This window comes from Pseudochaenichthys georgianus, chromosome 8 (assembly GCF_902827115.2).
Source record: "Pseudochaenichthys georgianus chromosome 8, fPseGeo1.2, whole genome shotgun sequence".
NCBI classification, from domain to species: domain Eukaryota; kingdom Metazoa; phylum Chordata; class Actinopteri; order Perciformes; family Channichthyidae; genus Pseudochaenichthys; species Pseudochaenichthys georgianus.
Window position 1 is genome coordinate 28727438 of NC_047510.2, and position 13068 is coordinate 28740505.

General features: G+C 43.5%; 1 protein-coding gene across 1 annotated transcript in view; it reads left to right on the top strand.

The window, feature by feature from the left end:
• grin2aa (glutamate receptor, ionotropic, N-methyl D-aspartate 2A, a) overlaps positions 1-11582 on the top strand; it is a 170700-nt gene extending 159118 nt beyond the window's left edge. The window contains exons 13-15 of the mRNA XM_034089639.2: positions 224-321; positions 3585-3823; positions 7130-11582. Coding sequence (XP_033945530.2) covers positions 224-321; positions 3585-3823; positions 7130-9088 — 2296 coding nt within the window. The 3' untranslated portion in view covers positions 9089-11582. The remainder of the gene's footprint in view (positions 1-223; positions 322-3584; positions 3824-7129) is intronic.
• Positions 11583-13068: the final 1486 nt, after the last annotated feature.

Consider the following 13068-nt stretch of genomic DNA (forward strand, 5'->3'; position numbering starts at 1 on the left):
TATGGGGCTGCATTGTTATGAGATGGAACTGGAATCTACCCTTTGAGAGCTTGTCTTTGGGCACAACAATCTGTCTTTTTGATTGTTCATCTGCGACCTAAATGTCCACTTCACCACGTTTATATGTGTGAGGTACACCTTCTAGAGGAACATTAAGAAGATTTGTTTGACGGTGAAGATGTCTTCTGTTTGTGTTGTGTTCATTGGCTGTGCTTGTGTTCAGGTACATCTTTGCTACCACTGGTTACGGCATTGCTCTCCAGAAAGGTTCCTACTGGAAACGACAGGTGGATCTGGCTATCCTGGCCATCATCGGAGATGGTGAGACACACACTCACACGGCGTTCTCATACCCAAATTCAAAGTGCAAGACACTGTCCGCGAAGGCAAAAGGTTACATTGTTCTTTGCCAGAATCACGCGCTGATACACACACACACACACACACACACACACACACACACACATGAATCCACTGCCTTGTCTGCTGACAGCACAGAAGGAAAGCAGTGAAGTATAAATAGTCCTTTGATGTTATTCTGGACACAAAAGGCTGCTCCAAACAGAGGGCAGAGTGTGTAAGTTATTCTAATATATTCGTTGCTGCAGCACCAGATCTGCATGTGTGTGTGTGTGTGTGTGTGTGTGTGTGTGTGTGTGTGTGTGTGTGTGTGTGTGTGTGTGTGTGTGTGTGTGTGTGTGTGTGTGTGTGTGTGTGTGTGTGTGTGTGTGTGTGTGTGTGTGTGTGTGTGTGTGTAAGCATTGCTCTATCCGAATCACCACATTCTTTTATTACAGTAGCTTCAGAAGTTCTTACATAAACAATTTCCAACTGCCGCAAAACAGAGAGTGGAACAGCTCGAGCTTTTCGTGACAGATTCATTTACATTTTACAACGAAAGCATTCTGCTGATGCGAGCGTTCACAGCCACTCACATTAAGTGCACTGACGTTGATGAAATGAACATTGGTGTCACAATAATCCTCTCCAACCAAATCTGATCAGGGCTCCGGAGCACACAGGCCGCGCTCCGTCATATGCAATGGCTGGATCATTTCTGAAAAACATCTGGTTCAGTGTTTTTGTTTTCGTCTCGCTTTTAATAATGCCGTTTCATCTTGTTGCTCTTCTCATTTAATGCAAATACACACAGAGGGTGTTTTATAAATCTATAAATATAAGTGTTTGCAGTTAATAACTACAGCCTTGTTTCAAGAGGCTCTATAACCCTTTCCTGTGGTGTTATCTAGGTTTTAGTGCATGTAAATGGTCTGTAAAGGATACCATCCCCCAGAGAGGAGGTTTCTCTCCCACACACTCCATTGGACTCCTTAGTGACATCACTACGTAACACTTATATTGGGTAGTACTACAACACATTGCACCTGATAGGCTAAGGGATTGGACATCTCTAAGCAGTTGACCAATCAAAACAGAGCCGGTCAGCTAGCCAATCAGAGCACACTGGGCTCTGGTTTCAGACAGAGGGTGAAAAGAGGTGCTGCAGCACAGGAAGTATGAGAAAATAAAGGGCTTTTTGAACATTAAAGTATGGAGACGTGTCCCAGTAGAGACAGAAAATACAAATATGAACCGGCGAATCAAATCAAATCAGGTTTTATTTATATAGCACATTTGAAAAACGTTTTTTGGTCGAGCCAAAGTGCTGTACATGGAAATAATAAATACCACATTACTACAATCGCAAACAGAAGACAATAAATTACAACAGCAAATATAAAAATCCAACACAGGGAAATGTGAAATGAATGAGCAGGATGTGTCCTCTCCAAAAGTAATAAAGAGAAAGTGAGCATTATGGCCAGAGAGAGGTCAAAGAGAGGATCAGCAAAGGAGTATGGTTTGAGAGGAAGACGAGGACTTGACTTTGTGTCAGGTAGAGAGGAAGAGAGATGGCAAGGGGGAGGGCAGGTCCTTGATAGATGATAGTGACTCTGTGTCCTGGCAGATGCTACTTGATCAGATAGACTGAGATTGGGTGCAGAGCATATGGCGTTTCACAGACAAGAGCGAAGATGGGCACAGAGAAGGGTGGAGGGAGGTGAAGAACACACACACTGAGAGAGAGAGAGACAATTGGAAACACATGGCACTCACATGTCATATGTATCCTGAATGGAAATGGAAAAACTGTTTTCTCATGCAGCGCCAGTTTAGCAACACTATGGAAAAGTCCCAAGTTGGTGTTCTCACTACTTTCTAATCCTAGTTCCCGAAAGCACAATCCCGATTAAATGTAAATTTTTTCGTAAAAGCAGAAATAGTCCACATTTAGTTTCAACAGTGTTGCAAGATTGCAATCTGTCAGACTTTAATATCAGTCAGTCAGGGTCTGGACTTATTGTGCTCCAGTATTTATGAAGTAGAGTGCAGATAAGCATTCTGAAGAAACTTGAAATAAGTGAGTGTGCTGAACTGGAATGGATTTCGTATTTGAGGTTCATAATTATTTAAATGAGATGACAGAAGGTTTTGTAACAGGACTCAAAAAACAATGTATTATTAAATGCTTCAAACATTTTCACATGCCTCAAAATGGTGGGTATAGACTGGTGTTCTTGTGTTGCAACTGACTGGTCTCCAGACTATTGCTTGAGTTGTCTGATGGCTTAACATTTTTAATTTCAGCAATACATTATCCCGCAGTTACATCAAGTGCAAGCAAGTCATAACTCCCCGAAGCTTTTCCCTTATAGACAGATAGAAAAATGACCGTATAATGTGTGTATCTTCTTTTCTTTTGCTGCCAATTTTAAGCACCTCCTAATGTTGTATTAGAAACGCTAGATACGGCTATTCATTTATTTAAACATCCAGGAGGATACAAATTCTCGTCAATTCTCCGAAAGGTTTAATGGTGTGTTAGTGAGTCTGCCCCCTCAAGACATCTCACTGAACATCACCATGATATGTGTCTTTCCCCACTAGCAGCCTTCGTTATCCAGCCCTGAATGACACAGATTGGATTAGCCACGCGCCAAATGTCACGGAGGAAGCCAAAGAGGGAGAAGGGGGTGGGGGGGGGGGGGGGCTGAGGAAAGTGAATACAGAGTGAGGGATGGAAAAAGATAAGGTCTTTCTACCTTTCTTTCTTTTATAAACACTAAAGAAACAATCTCTTTGCCCTATCAGGCGACATGAAGGCGACCTGAAGCCCAGTGGCAGGCATTTCTTTTTAACAACAACCCCTAAAGAAAAAAAGACATTTATCGACACTGACACTTTTAAAGCTAAATTGACCCAAATGTAGACGTGTTTTTTTTACAAAAATACATGAAACAGATCCTTTTTGTGTTGAAAAACTACTTAAATACAAATTGAAAACGACCAAACTTCCCTTCTTCCTTTTAGTTAATGTTAATGATGTCCCTCTTTTCAGGTGATATCACCATTTACAATAAAATAATTTAACCCCAAAAAGAAAATATAAAATCCAAGAAGATTTTGCAACAGCCCATAAAGGAACTCCAGTAGAAATGTGTCTCATAGTTTGAGTCTTTTAGGAACACAGGTGAGCCATTCAGGGAAGGATTTGAGTCTTTCTCTTTTCTCTTGCTTTCCAGGTGAAATGGAGGAGCTGGAAGCCCAGTGGCTGACAGGAATTTGCCACAATGAGAAGAACGAAGTGATGTCCAGTCAGCTAGATGTGGACAACATGGCCGGGGTCTTCTACATGCTGGCCACCGCCATGGGGCTCTCCATCATCACCTTCGTCTCTGAGCACCTCTTCTACTGGAGGCTGAGATACTGCTTCACTGGAGTCTGCACCAGCACGCCCGGCCTTCTGTTCGCCATCAGTAGGGTGAGGACCCTTTTTCTTTTACGGGAGGTTTTTTGTGTGCATGTGAAGGCATGTTCTACAAGCAATGTTAAGATGTTTTGCGGGTGTTGGGAATGTGTCTTGTTTAATACAAGCAGGACACACTTTGAACAACAGTCTTATCAATCAAATCAAATCAAAATGTATTATAGCCCCAAATCACAAGAAATGTCTCAAAGGTCTATACAAAGCAAACATAGCAAAGACAAAAACAAAATACAAATGTCAAAGCATAACAATTATAAAAACATTATACAACATTATTATCAACATAAGGATTGGGAGGGTGTGGCTCAGTGGATTAAGTTTGAGTCCCACTGCAGTCAGTATGTCGTTGTGTCCCTGGGCAAGACACTTCACCCCAAATTGCTCCTGTGGGGATTGCCCACAGTATTGAGTACGTAAGTCGCTTTGGATAAAAGCGTCTAACAAGTGACATGTAAAGTATTGCCATGTGATAAAAGCATGTGACTGAAGTGATGGTAATGTTGAACGGAAACTAGGTGATGGAAATTAGTTTACAAGGAAGACAGATCAGAAGAGATGGGTTTTGAGTTTGCTTTTATCAAATGAAATCAATCAAATCAAGTTTTATTTATATAGCACATTTATAAACGATTTTTGGTCGGGCCAAAGTGCTGTACATATAATAAAAATAGCCTACAGTAGAGACACTTTACAGCAAATACAACAGCACGGATTGTTCAGAATATCAGTATGAGAAAAACGACACCCTCTGTCCTTAGACCCTCTGTCCTTAGACCCTCTATCCTTAGACCCTCACATCGTACAAGGAAACACTTCCAGAGAAAACCCACAGTTTAAGGGGGACATGGGAGAAACCTCAGGGAGAGCAGCAGAGGAGGGATCCCTCTCCCAGGACGGACAGACGTGCAATAGATGCCGTGTGTAAATCGAAGAGATAATACATGTTACAGCATATAGGCCGAATGTTAGGAAATGCATGTGTCTGTAATAAGAAGATGAACCCACGAGGATGTCAGCTACAATCCTGTGGAAGCCTTCAGGGAGGCAGCATGACGAGACCCAAGGCAGGACCGCAGAGACAGGTTCAGCCACGACCCGAAGTCCACGACTTAATCCAGAACTCAGGATAGAGGATCCAAGACACAGGACTACAGCAAGAGGATCAGCCTCGACTCCGGATCCCGGCGTAGATATAGACACAAAACAAGAACAAAGATGTGGCTGGGTTAATCGGAACAAGAGAACAGACACAGACAGAGAGGGGACAGGTCATTGGATAAAAGTGATTCTTGATAACCCTCGAAAGATCTCATGAACTTCCCCACTCAATCTATCAAGACCCGAGCAGTTCTATTAGATATAGGATAAGAAACAGAGATAGGGAGCACAACAACCTTTTATGGCCTTAGAGATACACCACGAGACAGCCCACTTAATGTATGCACATGTGAGTAATGTTTGGGTGTGTGGTGGTCTGACTAGTTTAACAGTAGTCATGTTTAAGGCTATATGGTTCAACAATGCACTTCAACTATTCTGGGCGTTAGTGCTGCTTTATTTGGTTCGGACAGGCCTATCTTAGTTTTATTTTCTTCAAAGAGAGAGCCTGAAAACACAAACCCACATGCAGAGAAAGAGAGCTATACAGCTAAACCAGAAAAGTGAGGAGAAATAAGAGCGGAGGAGGGAGGGCTGCACAAAGGAGGATGCAGACGGGAGGGGGGAATCACGAGGCAGCCCTGAATACAGACAGAAATAGATCCTAATTGCGGCATGTTTTTGGGTGAAATCACGGCAACCCACACTAAATCAATCTATTCTCTCGTATCCTGCTGAAAGGTCAGCATTCTCCCTCGTTGTGCGTGAGAACAGAGAACATGGACGTGCATCCCTAAAAGCACTGCAGTGTTTTGAGGCAGAGCGTGACTCTGTTTTCAAAGTTAACAAAGGGGGGTGGTTAGGAGACCAACAACTTTTAGAGAAGATAAACGCAGGTACCTGAAAGAGAAATGACTTTCAAGCCGTCCTCAAGAGTGATTTAGGGCAGAATACATCCTTAATGGCTTATCTTAAGCCATTTGCTCCACAAAATGTGTGCTGAACCACAAAGCGCTTTCATTTCGTTAACGTTATAAACACATTTTAAGGATGTATTTCTGAACTGGGAAATGGTTTCATTTAAACAACAGGTTTTTTACGATGAGCCGTAAAAAGAGTGTGACATTACTGTTTGCTTGATTGGCTGTTAGTCCATAGACAAAGACTGGCTTTAAAAACCTCCCTCACAGTCAGAGTGAAGGCAATTTCTTCCTGTTAATTGTTGTTTCCTGTCAAAAAAGGCTCAGGTTGAAAAGTAATTTTTTCTCAAACAGTAGCTGCAGCGAGACTTGTCTTTTTGCATTGTATCATATTTTCTCTATCAGTATATATTCTTTTAAAAAGTGTGGTCCTTTATTTAAAAACATTGTGTGTGTGTTTTGTTTTATTGGTGTGTTAATGATAATTTTAAATCCTTTCTAAGAAAACCCTGGATTATGTTGTTGTTTTTAACGCATCATCCTCTTATATCAGTGTTTCTCAAAAATGTTCACACCAAGGACCACTTAACCAATAACAAAACACTCGCGGACCACCTAACTCCACAAATATCAAAAAACACATCGTTTTTCTTGAACAGATTACAAATCGCCTGAAAATGGTACAAACAAGTGGCAACATGCGTGATGAAGGTGTTGCGCTGGGCTGTATCATGCAATCGAAAGTTAAACTTAAGCTCGCTCCATTGTGGAGATATACCCGCGAGAGTGCGGAAAACTGAAATGTATTTATTTATTTCAAATGTGAAATTTTACCAATATACTCACGGACCACTAGGGGGCGCGCACGGACCACCAGTGGTCCGCGTACCACACTTTGAGAAGCACTGTATTATATCAATCATTCACGGTTGTTTAAAAGATTTCCTATCTTCAACAAAACAGATGTCCATCTTTATTGGCTAGGCACAGTTTGATGTCTTTATAAACCGAACGGCACAGCGTGTTTCAGACAGAATGAAAGAAAGACTCATGTAATGCTCTTTCCAATTGTTGTATGGCTTCAATATGCTATGATTAACTGAGTCACCAATACAAAACAACATATAGACCACAAGTATGTTTGGTACAAATCTAATAATTATTCTGTTTGTTTCCTTCCATGTCTATCAAACCATCACATCTTTCTTCCATGTATCCCTTATTTGGCCCCCCCCCGTCCCCCTCATCCATTCCACTCGTTCAACCATGTGTCGTCATGCAGGGAATCTGGAGTTGCATCCATGGCGTCCACATTGACATGAAGAAAAAGTCAGATTTGGACTTTAGCCCCCAGGACAAAATGCTAAAGCTAATAAAATCAGCCAAACAGATGACCAACATGTCTAACCTGGCCGGCTCCCACATGAACTCACCCAAACGTGAGTTCATGCACTCAGCCGGCCCGATGATCATGGACATGATGGCGGAGAAGGGCAACTTCATCTACGCCGACAACCGTAGCTATGCTCCCAAAGATATGATCTACGGGGACACCGGTGACCTGCAGTCTTACCTTGCTAACCGGCACAAAGACCACCTTAACAACTACATCTTCCAGGGAGGCCAGCATCCTTTGACCCTGAATGATGCCAACCCCAACTCAGTAGAGGTGGCGGTCAACGCTGACTCAGTCCAGACCAACGCCAAGCCTCCCCGAACACTGTGGAAGAAATCGGTGGACACGCTTCGTTCGGCGCCACCTGGACCCCCTCCGATGCCCGACATGCTCATGCCAGACCCACGAATGTCAATGAAGACACAGCGCTACCTCCCTGAGGAAGCAGCCCACTCTGACATCTCCGACTGTTCCAGCAGGGCGGCCTCATACAAGGACCCAGAAAACAACAAGCACCTGAAGCCCAAGGACAACTTAAAAAAAAGATCGGTGCCATCGAAATACCCAAGGGACTGCAGTGAGGTAGAGCTGTCCTACTTAAAAACGAAGCCAGTCACCGCTGGGCCCAACCAACCCGGCAGAGTAGTAGGAGGAGAGAAAGTTTATACCATCGACTCAGAGCGAGAGATGAGCCTGCATACAGACCCCATGCACTACCGTGAGAGCCGCGGCCTCGCTGCCGACGATTTGGATTACCCCGAGATTTACTCCGACCACAGCGACAACTATAGGAAGTGTGAGCAGCCCATCATTCATCTAAACTCCTCCCCTTTGCATCACGGCGACTCAGATCTTCTCCCAGATCCAACTTATTCTAAACACTACAACCTGAAAGAGAAAAACATGTCCCCACATGAATCCATTGAGCGCTACAAACAGACACACTGCCGGTCTTGCTTGTCCAAAGTGTCCTCTAGCTACCCCCCAACAGGGTCATACACCCCTGCTATTCCTGCTGCAACTTCTGCCACACGCTCACCATACAATCGGTGTGAAGCATGCCTCCACACAGCAAACCTGTATGACATTAGCGAGGACCAGCTCCTTGCCGACCCCTTGGTCAGTCCCACCATGCACCACCAACAACAGCAGGAACCAGACGAAATGTTTGGTCTGTATTGGCCGCAGACGGATGGGCCACATGTTCAAAAGAGAAACCGCTTGAGGCTGAGTCGTCAGCACTCCTTCGACAACATCATGCTAGAAAAGCCCAAGGATGTGGACCTGGGTCGACCGGCGCGCAGCGTCAGCCTGAAGGAGAAGGATCGCTTCCTGGAGTCTACATCTGACTCGCACTATGCCAACCTCTTCGGCATGCGTCCCTACTCCGGCAGATTGTTTGGCACCGGGTCCAAATCGATGATGTTTAACCACAACCTCGAGGAGAGCAAGAGGAGCCAGTCCCTGTACCCGGCCCATGGCTCGGACAACCCTTTCCTCAGCCACTCGCTGAGGGACGACACCAGCAGCAGACTGGTCCATGGGCGTAGCTCCTCAGATATTTACAAACAGCTGGCAGTGGCCTCCCCTGCAGCGGTCCTCGGAGCGCCCCCCATCAAAACACGCAACGATGCGAACAATCTCCGCTCTTCTGTTAAATCTACCACTTCATACTGCTCACGGGACGGGCGGATAGCCAATGACATGTACAATAAAGAGCATGTGATGCCTTACTCAGCCTCTAAGACTAGTGCATACCCGGCCCCACGTGGTGTCCTAAACTCAGCCCAGTTCAGCAATAGGCGGGTGTATAAAAAAATCCCCAGTCTGGAGTCAGATGTTTAGTTGACTTAAGAAATAATGTGTTCTCTCCTCCTTACTGCTCTCTGGGTTTGTATTATAATTTATTAACTATGTTATCCACAAAGGGATGCCATAGCCACACTACGTTTTTCTTCTTCTCTTCAACATTGTAATCCAAAAGAACTTGTGCCCACTTGGGTATGGCGGTACTTCTACTACTACTACTCTCTTTGCAGATGATATCACCTTTTTTGTCCATTCTCGGCCATGCACCAATGAGTTGGCTGCATGGTCAGCACGCTGCCACACGGTATCCTGGTGTAAATGTGAGTGGAATCATTACCCTGTAGGTTTTATTTAAAGGCTAAGGAAATGGCTTAGTCCCACGGGACATAGAAGGACTCCTACAGGCGTTGTTGGGAAAGAGGTATTTGATTTGTGATAGAAGTTTGTAAGTTAGTGGTAAGGAGCATGGGGGAATGTGAGGGGAATTGGAGGGCGAGAGAGAGGAGATAACCTCTCTTTCAACCACTCCCCCCCCCCCTGTTTCCTTTCCACCTCCACTGTCAAGCTTGCAGCTCTCTAGTTGAGGAGAAGAGGCCTGACAGAGAGGCCAGATGGGCACGTTTGATGTCACGGCCAGACGTGGGGGCGTCCCAGGAGGGCTGAGGCGTCACAGTAAGCTAGTCCAACGGTCTGCTGCTTGTTACTCTGACAAATATGGCTACCGAGACACCTGGCAGTGCAAGCGGAGAGAAAGGGAGAATGGAGATGAGCTAAATGGCGCAGAGCGGAGCCTCCGGTAGTCGTTGGCAGAGGGTTGTCGGTGTTCTTGCTCAGAATTTGGTTTAAATGTTAGGCTAATGCTAAAGGGACATGATAGTTACGAGACGCTGGGAGAAATGTAGGTGCTATCAATGCATCATGTTTACAGACTGACAGATAAAAAGACAAAATCACTGATAGAAAAGGACACACAATCAGGGACACCTGAGGCATCGGATAGGCATTTCATTTATGGCTCTGCACATAGAAAAATAAGCGCAAAGTATTGCTTTTTTATTCTATTAAACTATAAGATTTATTAGGGATTCTGGCATCCGGATCCCCCTATGTAGGATTTTAGTGTTTGCTTCTTTGGTAGCACAATAGCCATTAGTTTTAAAACCTCTCTCCCACGTATGCTTTTGAAAAGGCATAGCTTTCTGAAAAATACCATCAAGAGTAGTAGATTATTTTGCATGTGTTGATTTATTTCTGTGTCGGAGAAGATAAAATACACACAAATACACTCTCAGACACATATTTTACATGTTTTTGGAAAAAGGGACTGTGTCTTGCCAAATATGGTGGATGGATACGTGTACAATCAAAAACCTTTTATCCTTGACCTTTGTGCTTAGTAAATCAGTGTAAATCAGTGTCATCCTGTTGCAAAAGAGCAAGGAAATGGTGGAAGGGAAGAGAGCAAAGAGGATAGAAAACAAGGGAGAAAAGGATTAAATGACAACCGTGTCCACCACCACCTTGTCTGAGTTGGGGGGGGGTGGGCGCTGATGTGTTTTTGTCTTTCGACCTCCCTGCAACTGAGAAACAGGGTATTGTATAAAAAAAAGACTGATGATTCCTTCCTTCTTTCCTCCTTCCTTCTTCCCTTCCTGGTGACACATCACTAGAGTGTTGGATAACTATAGAAGAACACTTTCTTTTTTTCTTAAAATTGAACATTGGTTGGTTGATACAGCAATAGCAGAGCTATACGGTATCCGACCACCACAGTCTAACTGGGGTTATTGATCATCAGCTACTTTTGATCCGCAGTCAACCAGGGTTCTTGAGGATCTGAAGACTACTTGAGATGGATCCCTTGTTTACCTTTACAGCGTTGGTTGGGTTCAATGTGGGATGGGTTGGGCGGGCCAAGATGGTGAGGGATGGATCCGAGTAAGCTCCACTGTTATGAGCTCATCCGTCATGTTTCCATGTTAGTGTGGAGTAAGTTGTGTGTGTGCATGGCAACACTCGGGTAAGCTTGAAGTCTTAACCAGAACATTTGGTTCCTAACCTGATTGTTTAAGCATTTGTTTGTTAGTTCTTTGTTTTTTTTTGATAATACTTAGCAGAAAAGACTTGCACATGCACATTCTTCCATGTACACGCGTGCCCACGACACTTTTTTTTTTATGGCATTACAAAACTGTACAAATTGTACAGGCAGAAAATACAAAAAAACAAACCATCTTAAACTGATTTGCTGGATCGATTGGATTCACAAAGCCAAATTGTATCAAATAAAATACCTCAGGATGATTCTGTGCGTTTTGGGGGAGCTTCAACCGTAGCAACAGAACAGGATGCAGATTTTTTGTAGAAAAACAATTTATAAAGAAAAAAAAAGAAAAACAACAAGGTGATTTATAGCGGCCGCAAAGCAGAATCAAACGTTTCTCCTTTTGATGTTTACCAGTCCGAGGTCTTCCAGTTCGGCTATTTGCCCGGACTCATGCAACCCAAGTAAAGAGAGAAGAAGAAGAGAAGGAGGGATGGCGGTGGGGGTGGGGGGGGGGCTTGTGGCTTTGCTCGGTCAATGTGGGGTGTGTTCCACTCCTGAGCGCCCTTAACAAAATGGAGGATGAGCAGCCAAATTCTGAGAAGCTACCCTTATATGGAAAACTCAAAAAGGAATCTCTTTTTTTCGCCATGGTTTTTAACGGCAGTCGACTGCATTCGCCGCTGTGTTTCAATTGAAGCTCCATCTTTAACAACCACGGTCATATCGCCCTTTTTTGTACTCTTGGAATTACAGTGAACCTCTCCTTGCCTCCCAATCAGCTTCCCTAATGTTGACTGACGGGCGACATTTCTCTTTTTTTGCATCTTATCTGCATATTTATTATTATTATTATTATTATCATATTTATCTCCACATGCTGCTTGAGTGAGCTGAAGTGAACAATATGCACATGGAAAAAATATCAAACGGCACCCTGCGTTTTATGAACTCATGATGATTTGTTCTATTTGTTCTACTTTTACAGAACTGTCATGTAAACTGATGCTGTTTTATGTTCAAACACACACACACACACACACACACACACACACACACACACACACACACACACACACACACCCTTGTGATGACAACCCTGCTCTTTTTAATGACGAAAATGTATTTTAATTACATTTAATGATAAATAATGAGGTGATGGCATGCAACCCCAGATGTAACAATTTTAATGTTTTATGTTTCTTTCTTTTTTTGTCTGTTATTTTTGTTATGATGTTATGATCACTAATGCGTTGTAACCAGGTGTGAGTATATACATATTTGAGAGGAAAAAATGATCTATGTTTAACACGATGAAGATGCTGCTGCTGTTTTGGAGGAGAAGGCGAGGACCTGACCCTAAGCAACTTCCTCATTGGCTCACGGGTCGTTATCAGGCCGCGTTTTTTTGCCCAATGGGGTCGTAGGTCAGGGGTCAGGGGCTTGGTTCGGTATGGCGGGACTTCCTTGCTCTTCCTCCAATGGCAGGTGAGAATTACTGAATCACCAGCTCTGCTTCTCTCTTCCCTCTCCTTCATGTGTAGTCAGGACTTCAACTGTAAAGAAGATAAAAGAAAAAAAGCAACCCTCTACTTTGAGTCTGCTATCCCTCCAAAGATACGAGACCTCTTTTCTTTATGGTTTGCTGTAAGAATAGAGCTTTTTTTTTTAACTAATACTTCCTCAAAGACTTTTAAGGAACTATTTTGAATATATTTAGAAATGACACCTGTATACATCGCTTGTAAATTCATACTTGAATACATCATCATGGAGAATTATAAATTATAAAGAGTAAAAACAAATATTTTTTGTGTGAATTTCACAGGAGCTCTTCTGTACAGTGGCACTGTTTCTCTATCTTTCTCTCTCTCTCTCCCTCTCTCTCTCTCTCTCTCTCTCTCTCTCTCTCTCTCTCTCTCTCTCTCTCTCTCTGTAGAGCGACTAGAATAAAACTTCACCATTCACAAGG